Source organism: Callospermophilus lateralis, chromosome 1, assembly GCF_048772815.1.
Source record: "Callospermophilus lateralis isolate mCalLat2 chromosome 1, mCalLat2.hap1, whole genome shotgun sequence".
In the NCBI taxonomy this organism is placed as follows: Eukaryota; Metazoa; Chordata; class Mammalia; order Rodentia; family Sciuridae; genus Callospermophilus; species Callospermophilus lateralis.
The window spans coordinates 203610111-203628994 of record NC_135305.1 but is presented as its reverse complement, the minus strand read 5'-3'; the positions used below and the strand labels follow the sequence as shown (position 1 = coordinate 203628994).

General features: G+C 36.7%; 1 protein-coding gene across 1 annotated transcript in view; it reads left to right on the top strand.

The window, feature by feature from the left end:
• The window catches only part of Ulk4 (unc-51 like kinase 4), a 501941-nt gene that overhangs the window by 61512 nt on the left and 421545 nt on the right, over positions 1-18884 (top strand). Inside the window, exon 18 of the mRNA XM_076869315.2 lies at positions 18011-18118. Within this exon, the coding sequence (XP_076725430.2) occupies positions 18011-18118 (108 nt within the window). The remainder of the gene's footprint in view (positions 1-18010; positions 18119-18884) is intronic.

The following is an 18884-nucleotide window of genomic DNA, read 5'->3' as shown; positions in this document are numbered from 1 at the left end:
GTACAAAATTGACAAAGTACCAGTTATTCTGCATCTGCTGCATGACCCAGCCTGACTTCATTCTTCTGTTTGGCCACCTTGGGAATTTACCTCACACTTTTCTAGCATGGGTCAGGGAACCATGAATTTTACCTTCAAGCACATGGCTGACTTCTTCCAAGGTTTCTTGGCCTCCACCCAACACTGGCGTAGGGTAGCCCCATCCTCCAGCAGCATGCCTGCCTGCCAGGAGCATAACTTGAACTTCTGGGATGGTGCCCTCCAGTGAAGTTACATGAGCCTTAATCCGAGTGACCATCTCCTGGCTGGTTACTTCAAGAAGTGTAGCTCTTGGGTGCGGACAAAGAACTGCATGTCAGACTGAACCACAGCCTCAGTTGTCACTGCAGCAAAGATGGAGTTGAGAAGGAGCAAAGTTCTTAATTCTGATTAAAATTAAGAAAAATTTTGATAAATTTACCTTGAATAAATTTACCTTTTGATAAATTTACTTTAAGGTAGTTTACCAATTTGTTCTTTCACGGATTATGGTTTTGGTATCTTTTTTCCAAAACAAACAAAAAAACCTTTGTCTAACCCAAGAATACGGTTTCCCCTCTGTTTCTTTCTAAAATTTTTTAGTCTTGAGTTTTATATTTAGACCAATAATCCATCTTAAGTTACTTTTGAATAGAATGTTAAGTGTGGATCAGGTTTTTTTCTTCATCTAGTCAATAAATATTTAATAAGCACCATCCTTGAACATAGTAATGGTCTAAGCACTGTAGACGGTGATGAGCAGGGCAGACAGTGTGTCCTCATCGAGTTCTCTAATTGGGGAGGCAATCAAACAGGAAGTAATAAGGGAGACTGAAAAGGAATGGTGATGAGGTAGAAAAAAATTTGGGAGAGCTGCTTTGTTGGAAGGTAAGAGAGGAGTGTGTTCTACAAAGGAGAAAAGTCAACTTTTTATTCCGAGAGTTACATAAAGTAGAAAATGGACATTTCTGTTGCATTTGGTAAGGTGAAGTTTATTAGTGACTCACAAAGGACAATTTGCAAGGTATAAGCCAGTTTGGGATGTCTGTAGAGAAAACTAGAAATGAGCTGTCTTTAAAATGTGTAGGAGGAAATGACCTAAAGTTATTGGCCTTAGAGAGGGGACATGTTTATCACTATAGCAGGAAAAAAGGATTACTAAATGAATGCAGTGGAGGGTGTGGTTGGTGGTGGGAGAATGAGCAGTCTCCTATCCAACAGCTGTTGATGTTGGACTGCATGCAGCAAGGTCACCATTGGAAATAGCATAAGTGGCACCCAAGGGGTTAGAGGTAGAGAAGAGGTGACACTGTTGTCTCAGAGAAAAGGTAGGCTAATCCCAGGGAAAGAGAAGAGAGCTCCATAGAAACCAAATCTATGATGATGAACTTGGGGTGAATGAAGTCAGTCTGCCCAGTTGTGCGACAGTCTCAGATGGTTCAGTTTCTGGGGCCACTCCAAACCCTCTTGCATGAGACCCTATGATTTTGAGTCTTATATCCCAGAACCTAGTATGCCTAGTCCATGAAGGAAGGTTAGTAATAAAAGCTCTGACCTAGGGTTGGCTAATTCTTGATCAGTGCAAAAAAAAAAAAAAAAAAAAAATATTGCTGAAAGGCACTGAATAATGAAGTTTTAGAATATATAAGTGATAATTAGGTAATATTTGAATTTGAAGTGTTAGAGATGTCAGGATCTGGGATGTGACTTTGTGGGTGAGTGGTTAAGCTGGGGAGAAGGAAAAGGTGAAGGAATGGAATGAGGTCAAGAAACTGTGTGTTCAGGGTGCTGGTGTGTCTTTCATGTGGATGTCCATGGTTCTGAGTGTGAGACAGGAACACAGCAGGGGAGGAGCTCTGTGAACAGGGAGCTACTATCATCAGGTAAGGACAGTGAGCAGGGGTTGGAAGGTCAGGGCTGAGGAGAGGGCTGCAACATTCACACATTCTTTGGCAAGATGGGGCTTGGAAGCCTCAGCATGGGTGAGTACAACAGCCTCACTTACCCTCCAAATGCTTTGTGAATTAGGCTCAAGATGACATTTGCTGCTCAGCAGCGAATGGGAATCAAAGGCAGGCTTAGGCTTTTAGATGATGCCATATTGGAATCTCAGAGAAAATGTTCTGTCTCATTGGGTGGAGTGCTGTCCAAATGCATCCTGTCATGAGGTCTGGGTTAACAGCAGTGATGTGTTATATATCCCAAGAAGAAGCACTAACCTTAATGTTGTAGGCCAGAAGATCTTTTAGTAAATTAGCTGTTCTTGTTAATATTATCTGAAACCTATATCAAAGTAAGGTGTTCTGGTTGTTGGCAATGTGTAGAAATTGAATGCTTTTCTGGAAAAACTTGATTGTTGGATTTGGAGGTGAAATCTAGTTTACATCTTTTCCCTTTTTGTTGTGTTTAATGTTTTCACAAAGTACTTTGTACCCTGCTGCTGCTTTGATGTAGTTTTCTCAGTTGGTTTGTAGACTGTTAAAGGGTCATAAGATGCTACATGTCACATGAAACACTGTGCATGATAATTTCTGGATTTGTAGCCCTGAACTTATATAATTTTTTAATCACCTACATAATTAATTTCACTATATTTTCTGCTAAACCAACTTCTTTATTTTACATATTTATATGTATAAAATTGGTTATGTATAATTTCATCAATTATACTTCAGTGATGCTGGGGAAAGAAAAACCTATTGAGCAATAAATACCATGAAATAGAGAGACATTCCAATTGCTGGGTGAAGAGACTGAATATGTAAAACTGACAATTTCTTCTATGTTAATCCATAAGTTTTAATTTCAGTAACAATCAAAATTTCAATCTTTTCTGTTTCTTTTTTGACAGCATGAGAGACAAATTTTTGTTGAAAATGATGAAGTGAAAGTTGAGTAATCACCACATTTTTGTGTAGGGTGAAGTGAAACATTCTCAGTTTGTTAAGCTGTGATGCTCAAGTGCATATCATTTGGGGAACTGCCATATGAATAATTTTTGCAAAAAATTAAACATCTCATGTAAAATAATTTTTAAAAGGCATGCCTCCTAATTTTTTATAATGACAGAATTCATTTAATTTCTTATCTGACATCTTGTAGAACCATTTTTAGCTTCTGTGTTTTCTGGTCTGACTAATTTTGATGCTTATTTTACCTGGGGTGCTATGAATGTACCTTTGCTATATTTTTAGAGTAGCAGTTATGAGGCTTATATATTTGAATGCAATGTAATTTAGTAATCCTTGGGAACCTAGCAAAGCATCACATTTAATTTTCTATTAGATGAAAGAAACATGGAGAGTGAATTGGTGATGGAAAGAATTGCACAAAACACAACTAATCAGAGCTGATCCCTGAAGCAGAAAAATGCAATTTAAAATAAGCCTCTTTTATATTTCTGCTATTTGAGGAGAGTTGGAGATACAACTTTTACGAATATAGTAGCAAGTAAATAACATTGGTGATATATAGCAAGCTCAAAGTTGTAATATTGGTATTATGTCCTTTGTGCCATAACTTTTAAATTACTAAAGCATCTAAAAGACTCAATTTTAATAATAGGACAAAGGTAATTTGGCTTCATCAGACAACATTTATGTAGTGAACACATTTGTGTTCTGTTCCTACATAAAAATGTCTTTTGCTCCTTAATATACACGTATCATCTATGCGCCTGTAGGTATTTTTATTACATACAGAAGAGGGGACTTGCCACAGCAGTATGCCATTTTCTTCCTACCTGGAATGGTTTCTTCATCTTTATCAGGTTGTTTCTGGTGGTCAGAAGGCAGCAGAGAAGGATGGGAAGAGGTTATGTGTCACTTTCCAATGTAGCTGCTAATTCCTGGCCATAGTACTCTGCATTGATAAAAAGGTGCTTCTTTTAAAAAATATATTATGAGTGCATATGACTTACGTACAATAGTGTATTTCATTGTGGTATGTTCATGTAATTTGATCAGTTTAAATCCTCAGTACCTCCCCTTGCCCTTCCTCTTTTCTTCCCAGCCCTCTGTCTCTAACCTAATGGTCTCCCTTCTATTTTCATGAGATCCTTTCCCCTTTTTTTCCTCACTAGCTAGAAAACATTTGATACTTGTCTGAGTCTGGCTTATGTAGCTTAACATCATGCTCCACAGTTTTCTCTATTTTTTTTTCAGATGACATAATTTTGTTCTTGATGACTGAATAAAACTCTACTAGGGGTGTGTGTGTGTGTGTGTGTGTGTGTGTGTGTGTGTGTGTGTGTATCACATTTTCTTTATAATTCAGCTGTTGAGGCTGGTTCCATAATTTGGCTACTGTGAATTATACTGCTAGGAACGTGGGAATGCATTTATCTCTAAAGTATGTTTTCTTTAATTCTTTTGGGTAGATACCAATGAGCGATACAGCTGGATCATATGGTAGTTATATTTGTAGTTTTATAAAGAAACTCCATACTGATTGATTTCCATATAATGTCTGTATGCATTGACATTTCCATCATGTCTAAGGGTCCCCACAAAGGCACTTTTTTGAACACTATTACTGTTATCATTGTTGGTAGGCTGTAGGTTGGGGATGCCTCTGCAGAGTGCAGGACCATTCTTTGTATTTCTGTTACATCACTGCCATTGGTGGGCAGTTTTGCATGGTGAGTAGTCAAGAATAGGGGGTTGAAATTGATATTGACATGACATGGTTATATTGTCCCTTGAGATTCCAACAGTTTCTTCTTTTTTAATTTGAGTAAAATTAACTCAGAAGGATAAACTAATAGTTTGGGAAAGCTTAAATGGCTAGTTTGGGAAAGTTTAAAAGGCTGTTACTCAAATGAAGTTTTCTGGGTTTTCATTGATCAGTCTAAGTTTATAATATAGTAGAGGTATTCACAAGGAAAGGCTACATCCCAGGTATTATGATGGATGCTTTTATTTCCAATATTGGTTGCACAAACCAATAAGGGGAAAACAGAAACATGAACCTTTCAAAAGGAGAATATATTAGTTTCCAACAGATGGAATACTCAAATTGAGATAATTTGATAGTTAATTTACAAAGTGGTGGTACACTTGTCCAGAGTTAGTAGTAATAGTGGAGTTTTCCTCTTGGCCCAAAGGGAAGGGGTAGGGTGAGTACTGTTATTCCTGGAACCAAGAAGGAACAGTGTTTGGGAAGCTGATTGGAAGGGGCGGTAGCACAGATGGTGGAGTTGGCAGAAGCCCAGGGAGCAGGGGTCTCTAATCCATACCTGGCATAGCCATCTATTCCTGTGAGGAAAAATACTGTCCTCTTCATGATCAGAGGGTTCTGGTATAATTTATGGGGACCCTTCAGTGAATGAAGCCATATCAGGACTAGGTGTTGGCTTCTGTTCTTGACTGGTTGGGTACCAGCAATGGCATTAGCCAAATCAGCCTTGGTGAGTGGGGGCCCTTGTTGAGCCATTGCCTAGCTTCCTTCCTACGTGCCTCTGTTTGGCTTTCTTTGTACATGGGCTTGTTGAGCAATCCACAGGGTAATTGATGAAAGATGCATAGAGGATGGCTCCATTCTTTCAGGTGACTCTTGATATGGTGGGCATTTGTACATGTGAAATATGAATGTCTTTATATTGCAGTCTCATTTCAAGCTCCATCTGTGCCTTTCAATCCCAGATTTTTTTTTCTTCCTCTTAAGTACAGTTTTTTCCTCCCTAAGTTTCTGATCTGCTGGCTAGCCTGTAAACCACTGCCTCTGAGCTGCTATGGATCATCCCTTGTGTCATCTCTTTCTGCTTAAAGTAAATGTGGTGGATTACCTCCCAAAGTTCTGTGAACCTAGGATTTCCTTTAGCTGTTGTCTTTCCGGGGTACCTTTGAGTGGGATTGCAGTGCAATGTCCATCTGCTGATGCTGACATACCGTATAGACCATGTGTGAACCAGGCCTGTACTTTTTCCTCTTGAGAGGTACTACAGGACTCCATGAGATCTGTGGGTATGGGTTGAGGAAGGGGATGAGGCAGTGGAATGAGCAGATAACACAGGAGTTTCAGTCACCTGCCCATGCAGTGAATTAATTTGCTCAACTTGGTCTCATAAATATCAATTTTAAAATGAAATGCTGCTGTGCATAACCAATTTTATGGTAACACTCAGTACAGCATGGGCAGGTCAGTTTTCATAGTGTCACAAGGTCAATCATGCAGTCTCAACTAGGGCCTGGAAATAAGCCAAAAGCTACTTTTCAAATGGATAATGATTATTAGAGGGGAGGGTAAGGCCATCTTCTCCGGTCCTAGGGATCTGTGCTCTTTTCTGCTGCTGGAGTTCGTTACAGGCTGCATGCAGCTCCTTTTTGCCCCAGACAGTTCCAATAACATTAGGTCTGTGGTCTTAAGACCCAATTGGAAGAACACTTTGTACTTCAGCATGGCTCTGCTGCAGGACTCTGTATTGGGCCCCTCTCAAATCTGGCAGCCTTATCAATTCTCAGTAAATGAGTCGAAGCCTTCAAAATTCAGAATCTCAATAATTCTATCTTGGTGGGTAATGCAAGGTGCAGCAACTTGCCTCTCACTTTGGAGGGAATATCTCCTTATGCCCCAGTATGCTGGGCTCTTAGGAACACCATCCAGATGGCAGACTAAGCTTTTTCAGGATTTATCATTTACCCTTTGGCTTATAAATTAGGGTTCTGCTCACCAGGTCCAGTTAACATTCTGCCAATATAATGGAACAGTTTGTTCTGTATGTCATTGAGATGATCAGGGTGCCTTTGGGCTGTATTAAGACATAGCAGGACATTTGATATGGGGTAATCCAAAAAGTAGAAACGTCTTCAGATTTTATGTACTGATTGGAATAGAAAAGAAAGCATAGTAGGTGCCAGGAGCTGGATTCATTTGTGTTAGTGAAGATGCCACATTTGAAACAGCAATTACAATAGGCATCTTTACCTAATTAAGTTTGCAATAATCTGTAGTCATTCTCCATGACCTATGTGGTCTTTGCACTGGACAGGCAATGCAATGTGGTGGAAATCACCATCTCTGTACCTCTCTGGTCTTTATTGGCACTGATCTCTGAAGTTCCCTGTGAATATGGGGTTGCTTGATTTACTGTCATTGACTGAGCTGGTAGAGTAAGTGTAGTTCCAGTGGCTTTTGCCCACTGAGGAGGGACCCTTTACCAGTTATTAAATGTTCTGGGATTAGGAAAATAACCTTGGGTCCCTTGGTTCTTGGGAAAGATTTGAGATGACTTTGAGCTGATTCCATGTAATGTCTGAACTTAATAAGCTCCTAATCTGACAATTGGATTATAGTGGCATTTTAGGTTTCTCTAGGTATCAGTCCAAGTTCAGAGTCATTATCTAATAACTTCAAAGGGTCTGCGTATTTTTTTCCCCTATTGCCCAGTCACATGATAAGTGTTAAAGACTTTCTGGAAAATTCACCTAAGACCTCTTCATAGGGGTCTCTTTCAATGGATTTGCCAGCATAGTTGAGGAATCTTATAGTTCTGTGAACCAATGTGGGTTTGGGATCTGGCTAAGAGGAATGAGTCTGTGAATCATTGATACAGGGGCTTGAGTTAATTTTCTTCAATATTTTCTTATTAAATGTGAAGTGACAACTTAGTGAACTGATGTGATGGTTAGTTTACCATTGTGTCGGAGTCTTAGGGTCAGAATGATCTGATGACAATGCTGTGTCACTCCATAGGGTAATTGTGCCAACTTTTGTCTGTGCAGTTAAGTGCTAGTACTGTGACTGGTTCTGAATCATGTTATTTCTATTTGATCAGGGTACCCAATCACATTGTCAATGTTTTTCACTGTTTTCTTTGACCTATAAAGGATAGCTACCTTAAACCTCTTAAGGGATGCTATCATCCCCCTCACCAAGACATATCTTCTAGGTCCACCCAGGAGAGGTAGTTTAGGAGATGGCTGGGCAGGTTGCATTCTGTTGAACCATATCGGCATTTTCAGTTGACTGAACTTTCAGATTCTGTTCTCTAGCCCAATGGTTCTCAATCTTGGTGACACACTGGAATTCTGGAGACTTTAAAAATGTTGATGTCCAGGTTGTACCTGAGACCTATTAAATCAGAATCTCTGGAGGTGGATGCAGGTATCTATAGTTTTGAAAGCCAATGATTCTAACGTATAGCACTACTGAGCACTTCAACAATGATTCTGAAAGTGTGGTGCTAGACAAGCAGCAATGTCTTCGGAAAGTTTGTTGACAATGCAGAATCTCAGACTTTACTCTAGACCTACTAAATGAGAAACTCTGAGGATGGGGCCTGGCAACCTGGGTTTTTGCAAATCTAGTGATTGTGATACATGTTAAAATTGGAGAACCACTGTTCTAGAGTGTGCTAGGAAAAAAATAGTGTTTTGACTTTACTAACTAGAGGCCATGTAGACCAGCCAAGCAGACTCCCAGGTATTTGAATCAGTTCTCCAAAAAGAGGCGTAATATGAGCTGTAGACCTGCTTTTTTTGAGGCCTGGCTTGATTCTCTGGGGAGATTTACCCCCCACCTCCATTAATTTATTTAGTATCAATGATCCAAAATTCCTTGCTATGCTTTCTTACAAGCTGGTTCATTTCTTATTCATGTATACTTGGGGTTCCAACTTAATGTGAATGGTTTCCTATTTTATATTACCTCGTGGACAGATCCTGGGATTTGCCTCTTGTTCCATTTCAAAATGTCATTTCAAGGTCACCAGAATGCAGCACATGTCCCTTAGGTTAAAGTACCCTGAGTGCTTACCTATCTCATTTCTTTTTTTTTTTTTTCCCCCCATTTTACTCTCCTTTTAGTCTTTGAAGTTTCCTAATTTCTTGACAGTTCAGCTGTGCATTTTATAAAGGATATTTTAAACAGCATTTAAAAAATGATTTTCAATGGGAGAACTTTCAGAATATCTTACTTGCCATCCATTACAAATGGACAAATAATTTTTGAGTAATCTGATGAACTACAGACTTATAGCAATGGATAGCCAATTTTTTAATCTGCAAGGCAAAATTGAGTACTGCGTTTTATTAGAAAGGATTTACCTCAAAAGTAGGTTGAGGAAGAGGGACCTGGTAACTAGTCACCAAAAACCAATTTTTTTTTTGTTAGAACAGTTTTAGGTTTACAGCAAAATAAGAGATAAGAGCAGAGATAGTCAATGTCTCTTGCCCCCACACAATGCATAGCCTTCTCCATTATCAGCCTTTTGCATCTGAGTGGGACAGTAGTACATTTGTTAAAAAAAAATTGCTGCATCTTCATTGACACCTCATTGTCACCCAAAGTTCATAGTTTACATTATGGTTTACTCTTGATGTTGAAAATTGCTATGGTTTGAATGTATCCCCCAGAAAGCATGTGTTAGAAACTTAATCCCCAGTACAACAGTTTTGGGTAGCGCCTAGTAAAAGGTAATTATTGGTATTGTCAGTAAGGTGGGTTTGTTATAAAAAAAGGCAAGTTTGGTTCCCCGCACCCTCTTCCTTTCTCCCTTCCTCTTCCGTTTCTCTCTGACCTCCCTCTGCCTTCTCTGATGCAGCATGAAGGCCCTTACTAGATGCAAGCCTCTCAGTCTTGAACTTCCCAACCTCCATAACTATAAGAAATAAACCTATTCTTTATAAGTCACCTATTGGTGATATTCTATTACAACAGCATAAATCAGTCTAAGATGTACATTTATTCTATGGATTTGGAAAAATGTTTGACAACATGTATCCACCAATGTGATATATATTGTTACTGTTGTTACTGCCTTAAGAATCTCCTGTGCTTTGTTTGTTAATCCCTCCTTCCCCCACAATCCCTCTGGCAACAATTGATCTTTTTACTGTCTTCATGGCTTTGCCTTGTCTGGATTATGATCTTCAGTGTACTTTTCATGGACTACTTTTCTAGTGGTTGGTGTGTTTCCATTCTTGCGTCAGATCCATGACATAAATGTCAATGGCAGATCTTATCTGCCAGACAAATCTTCTGTAAGATGTGGATGCAATAGTTTACTGATTATTTTGTTAATGATTCTTTGAAAGTAGTAGAACTCTTGCATTATTACATAGAAGTAGAGTGCTCTCCTGGAACTGAATTAGTTCTCTCAGGATAGACAACCCTCTGTTGTGGTAATGAAGACTGTCAAAATCTGAGACTTGTTCTTTAACTGTGGGGTGAGGGGCAGCTGACTTGAGCATTACTTGCTACTTCCATTTTATATGGTATCTCCATCCAGCATAGTGTTTTAAAAGTTTCCAAGGTCAGTGGGTATGCAGTATACACTATATGATTTCAATTTCAGCCAATTGGCCAGAGCTAGTAACATGGTACCACGCAACTGTAAAGGATCTGTAAAATGTTTTTGTGTCCAGGAAGAGTGAGCAACAGCACTAGTACTATCACTTTTGAAGGGTGACTCTGCCTAACTTAGGCACTTATGCTTAACTTAGGTGTTTATACCTAACTTAGATATTAGAAGGAAATGGTCATGATCAATGGCTCCAGAAGAAATTTTAGAACAAAAAGTACCCGGCAGCTCCAGAAGGTCTTTGGACTAGGATTCTCCTGGAGACTTGCTTGGGGATACTACTAGAATGAATGAGTGAGCTTCAGCGGAATCTTTTATTCTGTATCTTTCAGATTCCTGAGCCTTGCTGGCTAAAAGTGGCCCTGCCCTTGATGGTACCAGATTATGGGAGAAAAGATGGCCCCTGAAGGGAGTCAGGGATCCTTTTGTCTTCCACATTTGGAAGGCTGAACAGACTAGGGCCAGTATTGGAAAGGATTTATCTCAAAAGGAGGTTGAGGAAGAGGGACCTGGTAACTAGTCACCAAAAACCAAATTTCTTCTGCAGTTGACATTTGTGGGGGAAAAAAGCAGAGGAAGTTGACAGTTCATTTAAACAGCATGTTCATACTTTTTAAATGACTGAAAAACTGTTTGAGATATCTACTTACATATTTTATTTATTTTTGAGAGAAGTTTACTCATTAGTTGTTTAAACCTAGGGTTCCATAAAGAACTGACAAGATAGTTGTCCTTACTTCTGCCTGATTTTTAATTTTAGGAGATAGATGTAAATTACAGATGCAGTTTTAATGCAGTTAATTAACACGAAGAAAATTAGAGCTAATGTTAAAACTTTGTCCAGATGTCACCAAAGAGAGCTTCTTAAAACCTTGTCAAGGACACTTTCAGAGTTATTACATACAAAACAGAATTGTATTCTCTTCATTTTTATCTTCTTTCTGCATATGTCCAGCTCTTATGTGTCCAGGGTGTTCATCCTCTTTTTTAGCCAACACTAAAAATGAGGGTTTGAAGTTTCACATCCATAGATGTGATTTTTCTTGATAAGACTTGATGAGATATATAAGATCTAAAGAAGTTTCAGATTTAATATCAATAAAATTGATCATGAATGGGGGAAAAAAAGGTATGAGGCTTACAGAATTAAGTGCCCAAGGGAATTTTGAGATGTTAAAAGTGAGGTTTCAAGAAAGAAAAGGCTTGGACAGAGAATTGGCATTCTCTTTTCATTTGAAAAATTTTGGGATGCCTCTTATTTTAAGGTTCAGGAAACAGTATTGGACTGTGTATGATTTAAAAGATTGTTAGTATAGGGCTGGGGATGTGGCTCAAGTGATAACGTGCTCGCCTGGCATGTGCGGGGCACTGGGTTTTATCCTCAGCACCCCATAAAAAATAAAATAAAAGATGTTGTGTCCACCAAAAAGCTGAAAAATAAATATTAAAAAATTTTCTCTCTTCTCTCTCTAAAAAAAAAAAAAAAAAAGATAGTATAATCACTATTGCTATATTTCCCATTGAGTGTAAATAGGGTAAAACACCGACCATATAAAAAATGTCTGAAACTTTCTGGATCTGGAGCTTAATTTAGTTTCTATTTGTAACTGTAATTACACATACATTACCTTGGACATTGAACAGCTACATTTTGAGGGGCAAGAGCAGGCAAATTATTTTTGTACAAGTATCAGCAGGCTAGTTTTAAACTGTAGACCTTGATCTTAATTCATCTGCTTCTCTTTTGGCCCTTGATTTAAGAAACTCAGTCCAGAGCATATAGAATTGAAGCATATTGACCTTTTTAATAGCAATTAGATGACTTTTGATAAAGCCAAAAGACATGACCATACTTGGTCACATTTGTTATAAAATGGGTTTGATTTCAAAGAAGTAGTTTGGGAAATGACAATATGGTCTTAAATGACTGTCTGCATACCAATCAACCAACTAATCATGCCTGTGGTTGCAGAAGAAACATTTTAATTAGATTAATTAAGAATCAATAATGATATAGATATGCCTCAAAGTGTAATAGTAGAAATAAGAACAACAATAAAACCCTTCATTTTCTTTACTCAAAATTTTCAAAAACTACAAGTAGTGGCGCAATGTGTAAATATCTATTTTTATATCCTGCTAATTTCAAGGTTAGAAGGCCAGGATTTTTTTTTTAAATAGACTTATAGTCTAAGACAAACATGCCTAAGAATAATACCCACATATTAAATGGATTTGAGTTCAAAGAAGAACTAAATCTATTTTATCTATTTAGAATTGGCATTTAAAAAATACCATTGTACCTAGGTCAATAAAAACATTTTTTTCCTCCTTGGTATTTCCCTTTTCTGTATTGTATTTGTTCATTATTTTTAGTTTCCCCTTTTAATATTAATATTTCTGTAAATTTTAAAGATAAACAGAAAACTCATACAAATAACATTGCAGGGAGCCGCTACCCATTGAGTCCGATTTAATGCTATCCAAAGTTAACTTTTGCAAGTGAGATGAAGGTTGCTGTGGCATTGCTAGAATAAATTATATGATGTGTGTCTGTTTACAAGACACTGAGCTCCAAAGCAATTTCTATTATGCTGGAGGCAGTCCAGACAGTTTTATCACTTTAAGGGTCTACAGCATTAAAATGTTTTAAATTTCCAGTGATGCTTACTGACAAAAAGTACCAGTGGATTATAAAATGGAAAAATGCTGTAAATCCCTGCAACCAACTCTGAAGCAAAAAGCTGGATTTGAGTTTTGAGTTTAGTATGAGGTTCTTTTTAATTAAGTTCTTAATTTTGGCATAATCGTAGATTCACATGCAATTGTTAAAAAAAAAAAAAAAAACACGCAGAAAAGTGTTGGGTATGCTATGTCCGCTTTCTCTAATGATAGCATCTTTGGGAACGATGGGATGCTATTACCACAGGTTATTGCCACTGGGACAGTTAAAGAGAAATTTCATCACGGCTATGATCCTTCAGGATCTCTTTAATGCTTACCTTAGCCTCCCCTACTGCACGTGATCCCACACTCCCACAACCTTCAGTATCTTTTTTCCATTTTTATATTTTCATCATGTTTAAAATGTTGTATAAATAGTCATGTAACATGTAACCTTTTGGGATTTCTTTTTCATTCCTGTTTTTTTTTTTTTTTTTGGAGATTCATCTAGGTACTTGTGTATATCAATAATTTATTTTTTCTTCCTAAAGTTTTCTTGGGATGGTTTTGCCACAATTTATGTGACCATTAGCTTATTGAAAGACATCTAGGTCATTTCAGTTTTGATGTTTACAAATAAAACTGCTATGAATATCCATTAACATTTTTTCTGTGCATGAAAGTCTTCCTTTATCTGAAATAAGTGCTTAGGAGTACAGTAATTGAGTTTTTTTTTTCTTAATTTTTAAAAGAAACTGCCATACCATTTCCAGAGTGGCTGTACCTTTCTTAATTCCCACTATCAAGGTGGGAGTGATTCAGTTTCTCACCATCTTCAGTAACTTTTGATGTTTTCTCTATTTTTTATTACTATAGATGTATAGTGATATCTCACTTTGGTTTTTGTTCTCATTTCTTGTGCTGTTTAGCATCTTTTCACTTATTTGCCAACTGTCTTCTCTGGTACAATGTCTCTATGCTTTTGGTGTTGATCTACCTTTTTTCCTTAGCTCTAGCCCTACATCCTGAGGATTTATTGTGTTTTTTCCCCTCCCCCATCCCTTGGAAGTTTATAGTTCTGTGTTTTATATTTGGTCCATTTTGAGTTAACTATTTGAATGAAGTGTTAGATTTAGGTTAAGTCTCACTTTTTGGTTTTCCTATGGACATCCAAATATTCCACCATTTTCTTTTTTCTTAAAGTTTGTTTTTTCTCCATTGGATTGCCTTTGCACTGTTGTCAAAAATCAGTTATCTGTACTTATGTATAGCTATTTCTGAATTCTCTATTTTGTCCCATTGGCCATGTGTCTGTCCCATCAAAATTGCCATACTATCTTGATTACAATAACTATGTTAATCATTTTAGTCAGCTGTTTTGTACCTGTGACCCAAAACCTTGACAAAAACAACTTGGAAGAAAAGTTTATTTTGGTCCAGTTTCCAAGGATCAATCCATGGTTGGGTGACTCTATCTCTGGGCCTGAGGTAATATAAAATATCATGGTGGAAGGGTGTGGTGGTGAAGAGTAGCCCAGGATGTGGCAACCAGGAAGCAGAGAGCTCTGCTCACCAGGGACAAAATAAACCCCACAGGCATAACTCCAACCTGCCTCCCTCAGCCACACCCTGTCTGCCTACAGTTACCATCCAATTAATCCATACCAGTGGAGTAATCCATTGATGAGGGTCTACTGCTCATAATCTATTTCTGCATTGTCTCACACATGACCTTTTGGGGGCACCTTCCATCTAAACCCTAATATAAATCTTGAACTATTGTCAAAAATCAGTTGTCTGTACTTATGTACATACATCTTGAAGTCAAATAGAATAATTCCAGCCACTTTGTTCTTTTTCACAGTGGTTTTTGAATGTTCTAATTCTTTTGAATTTCTGTGTAAATTTTAAAATCTTGTTGATACCTATAAAAATTACCAGGATTTTGATAAGAACTGCATTAAACCTGACTATCACTTTAGGAAGAATTAACATGTTCATTATGTTGAGTTTTCCTATCTATCAACATAGTTATATCTCTATTTAGATCTTCTTTTCATTGATTTACATTTTATTTTTTTAACAGCATTGTATAGTTTCACATACACACCCTTCACATGTTTTGTTAGATTTACACCCAAGTATTATATTTTTTTATTGTTTTTAATTTCAATTTTCATGTGTTCATTGCTAATATATAGAAATATAATTGTTTCTTGAGTATTGATATTGGATCTTACGATCTTGCCAAACTCTGACTAGGAAGATCACATTCCTAGTTGACATGTAAAGAATCATGTCATTTGCAAATAACTGTTTCTTATTGAGTGAGTGGTGATAATTTGTATTTGAGGAATTGGTCCATTCATTCAAGTTATGAAATTTATGTGCATAAGGTTGTAGATTCCATTATCTTTTTGATGAATGCTCATTTTCTGTCTGCTTTTTTAAATCAATTTATTAAAAATTTTAAATTGACAAATAATTATGTACTTATGGTTTACAATGTGACATATTAACATGTATACATTATAAAGTGATTATATTAAGCAAATTAGCATATCTGTCACCTTCTATAGTTATTTATAGTTAGAATATTTAAAATTTGAACAGTTGTGTCATACACATTAACTGTCACCATTCTATGCAGTAGATCCTTTTTCCTCGTAACTATAACTTAGTACCTTTTAATCAGCAACCCCCTATCCCTCTACCTGACCCACAGCCTCTGATAACCACTATTCTACTTTTTATTTCTACCAGTCTTACTTTTTAAGATTTCACAGAGGTTGATCATGCAGTATTTTTCTTTCTGTACCTGAGAGAAGTGTTGAAGTCCACAACAACATTAATTGTGTATTTATCTTTCTTGTTCCAGTTCTATTCTTTTTGCTCCATTTATTTTGTGACTTTCTTATTCAGTGATACACATTGATGATTAGCATTTTTTTTTTTTTTGGTGGGTGGTGGATTGACTTGTTCTACAGTGTTTCTCTTCTACTGATATTAACATAGCCATTAGTGCTTTTGATTACTGCTTCCCTGATTTACTTTTTTGTTTTTAATTCTCAACCTACCTATATCGATATGTTGGTGTGAGTTTCTTGTATGCAGCATATAGTTGGCCATTTTTAAAATTCCACTTTGTTGAACTGTCTTTAAATTGCTATATTTAGATCATTTGCATTTAATATAATTAGTGATATATTTGATCTTAAGCCTGCTAGTTTCTGTTTGCTTTCATTCTCATTTATATTTTCCTTTTACTATCTTCCAAGGGTAACTGAACATTTTTTCAATTCCATTTGACTCTTTTTTTTTTTTTTTTTAAATAGTGGTGTGTGTTTCTCTTTGCGTAAATTGTAATACCTGGAGCAAGGATTATAGACATACACCTTATCATAGTCCACAGGTGTCATAATTTTACCAGTTCAAGTGAAGTACACAAAATTTAACTCTTTTCATCTCTTTAGACTTACTCATTTTGTATAATTGCCTTAAATATATTCTATAAATATATGTAGAACAAAATCACATTTTTTGACGTAATTGCTTTAACTATGAAACAGTTCAGAAAAATTAATAGGAAAAAGAAAGCATATTATATTTATCTATACTTTCGCTTACTCTGTTCTTCATTCTTTTTTGATATTCCAAGCTTTCTTCTTTCATCCTTCTCTTTCATATATTTACTTGAGCCATTCTTTTAGGGTAGTGTGTTGGCGACAGTTTGTCTTTGTAGGTAAAAAATTGAATACAGGCAAATTTTAGTAGTCCTAGTGGATAATCAGTGAAGGTCAAAGAAAAGGAAAACTGTGGAAATGACATACTGAAAAGGATAATATGATGGTGCATCATTCTTTGTTCATTCTGTGTTCTGGTAGGGATTCACTGCATTTTAGTCATTGGGTAGTGAGATTAACACATTATGGTACATCCAAACAATGGAATACTACACAGAAATAAAAAGGAATAAGCTCTTGGTAAGTGCAAAATGCGGGTGAATCTCAAATGTATTATACTGAGTGAAAGAAACCATAGAATACACAATATATGATTCCATTTACATAAATCCTAGAAAATTCAAACTACTGATCAAAAGTATATTGGAGGCTGCTTGGGGAGGAGCCAAACAGAGGGAGGCCCTTGAGGACATTCTAGGGGATGTTAACCATCTTGATTATAGTGATGACTTCACAGGCATATACATAGTTATTGTATATATGTTATCATTCAAAAAAGCTCTTTAAAAATGCCTTGACAACAAGTATTCCTTCAATGTGTGTCTTCTGTATAGTGCTGGAGCCCCACATGCATCTGCAAAACCCAGCAATTGCATGCTTGAATGTTGTGGCATTGTTGAGTTGCTCTGAAATTTTTGAAGTGCTCACTTTCAGTTTTTCAAGTGTCTTCCAATGAATGATAAGAAATAGTCTCATCTGTGCACTGCATTCTGATTTTCACTGTTTTAGAGTAATTCATCCACAATATTTATAGACATTATTCCTTCTTAGTATGGGGTCATTCTGTATGTATCATTCTAAAACCATTCTCTGACTTCATTATTCAATTAACCTGTGTTCTTATGTACAAATTCAATATATATGTGATTTCCTTAGTCCGACTCCTAGCAAGTTAAGCTGCTGAATTTCGGAGTAGATTACACTGAAACATTGGTATAACATTCCTCCCTCGCAGACTTTTAAAGGAATCATGTAAAAGTCTGCTATACTGTGAGAACATTTCGAACTGTAGTGTGCTGGAGAAGAGCAGGGATGTGGTGTGGTTAAATCTGTGTCCTGGTGTCCCCGTGAATTGGATGGCCTGGTTTAGTTGGTGGAACTCTGTCAACCTCTGTGTACTTCTTTAAAGATGGGGAAGTGATTTCCTTGAATTCCCATACTTTGAACACAGTTTGGAAAGTAGTTCTACAAAATGGGAGATAAATTTGCAGCATGTTTTGCTTTTAATGTTATAATTTAAAGAACTGAGTGATACACCTGAACTAATATGCTTTTCTCTTTTCAGGCAATTGCTCTCTTAACTGAATTAATTAGGGAGAACTTCAGGAACAGCAAATTAAAACAGTGCCTTTTACCGACCCTTGGGGAGCTGATCTATCTTGTAGCCACCCAGGTGAGACTGTCTGATTAACTCTGTTGCTGTTTGACATGTTCCGACACATCCTGGCTGACAAGTGTTAATATCCTATAAAAGTTTTTTGACTTTTCCCCTTAGAGCATGCCTAAGGAACTTAGGAGAAACTTTACTTCTGGGTAAGAGTTTCTCAGTGTCTTTCTCTCTAGCTGACCTTGTTTCTCTTCTTCCCTCCCTCTCAGTGCCTAGTTCCCTTAAATATGTAGGAGATTCTCAGACCATATTTTAAAAATAATGAACTAAAAGTCTCCAAACTACTCCCTAAGTTGTTGCCATCTTTGACTCCTTTAGGTAGCAGAAGACCATTGTTTCTTTCAATATAAAGCCCCCTTTCAGTTTAAATGAAACACTACTTTGTGCAGGTTTGGCATTTAATATGACTAATATCGAATGGCAGGATTTGACTTCTTGTTTCTAAAGTTACAATATGGAAGTGCTATTGAACTCATCAAGATAAAATTTAATATTCCACGAATATGTTTTATAAAAAAACATTATTGAATAGATATTGATAAATTATGGTTAGTCATATCATGTGATACTCAGTTTTAAGCAGATACTGGTAGGTTTTAAATTAATAAGGAAATTCTGATTAAGTTTTTTGTTCTTGAACTTGCTCAAATGTTATACAACCTGAATATTATTAGATTCATATTAAACCAACTTTCTCAATAATCATCACTTTGAGGTAGCTACCAATTGTTATAAAATATGAATATTTAAAATTGTTTGGCTTCATAATTAG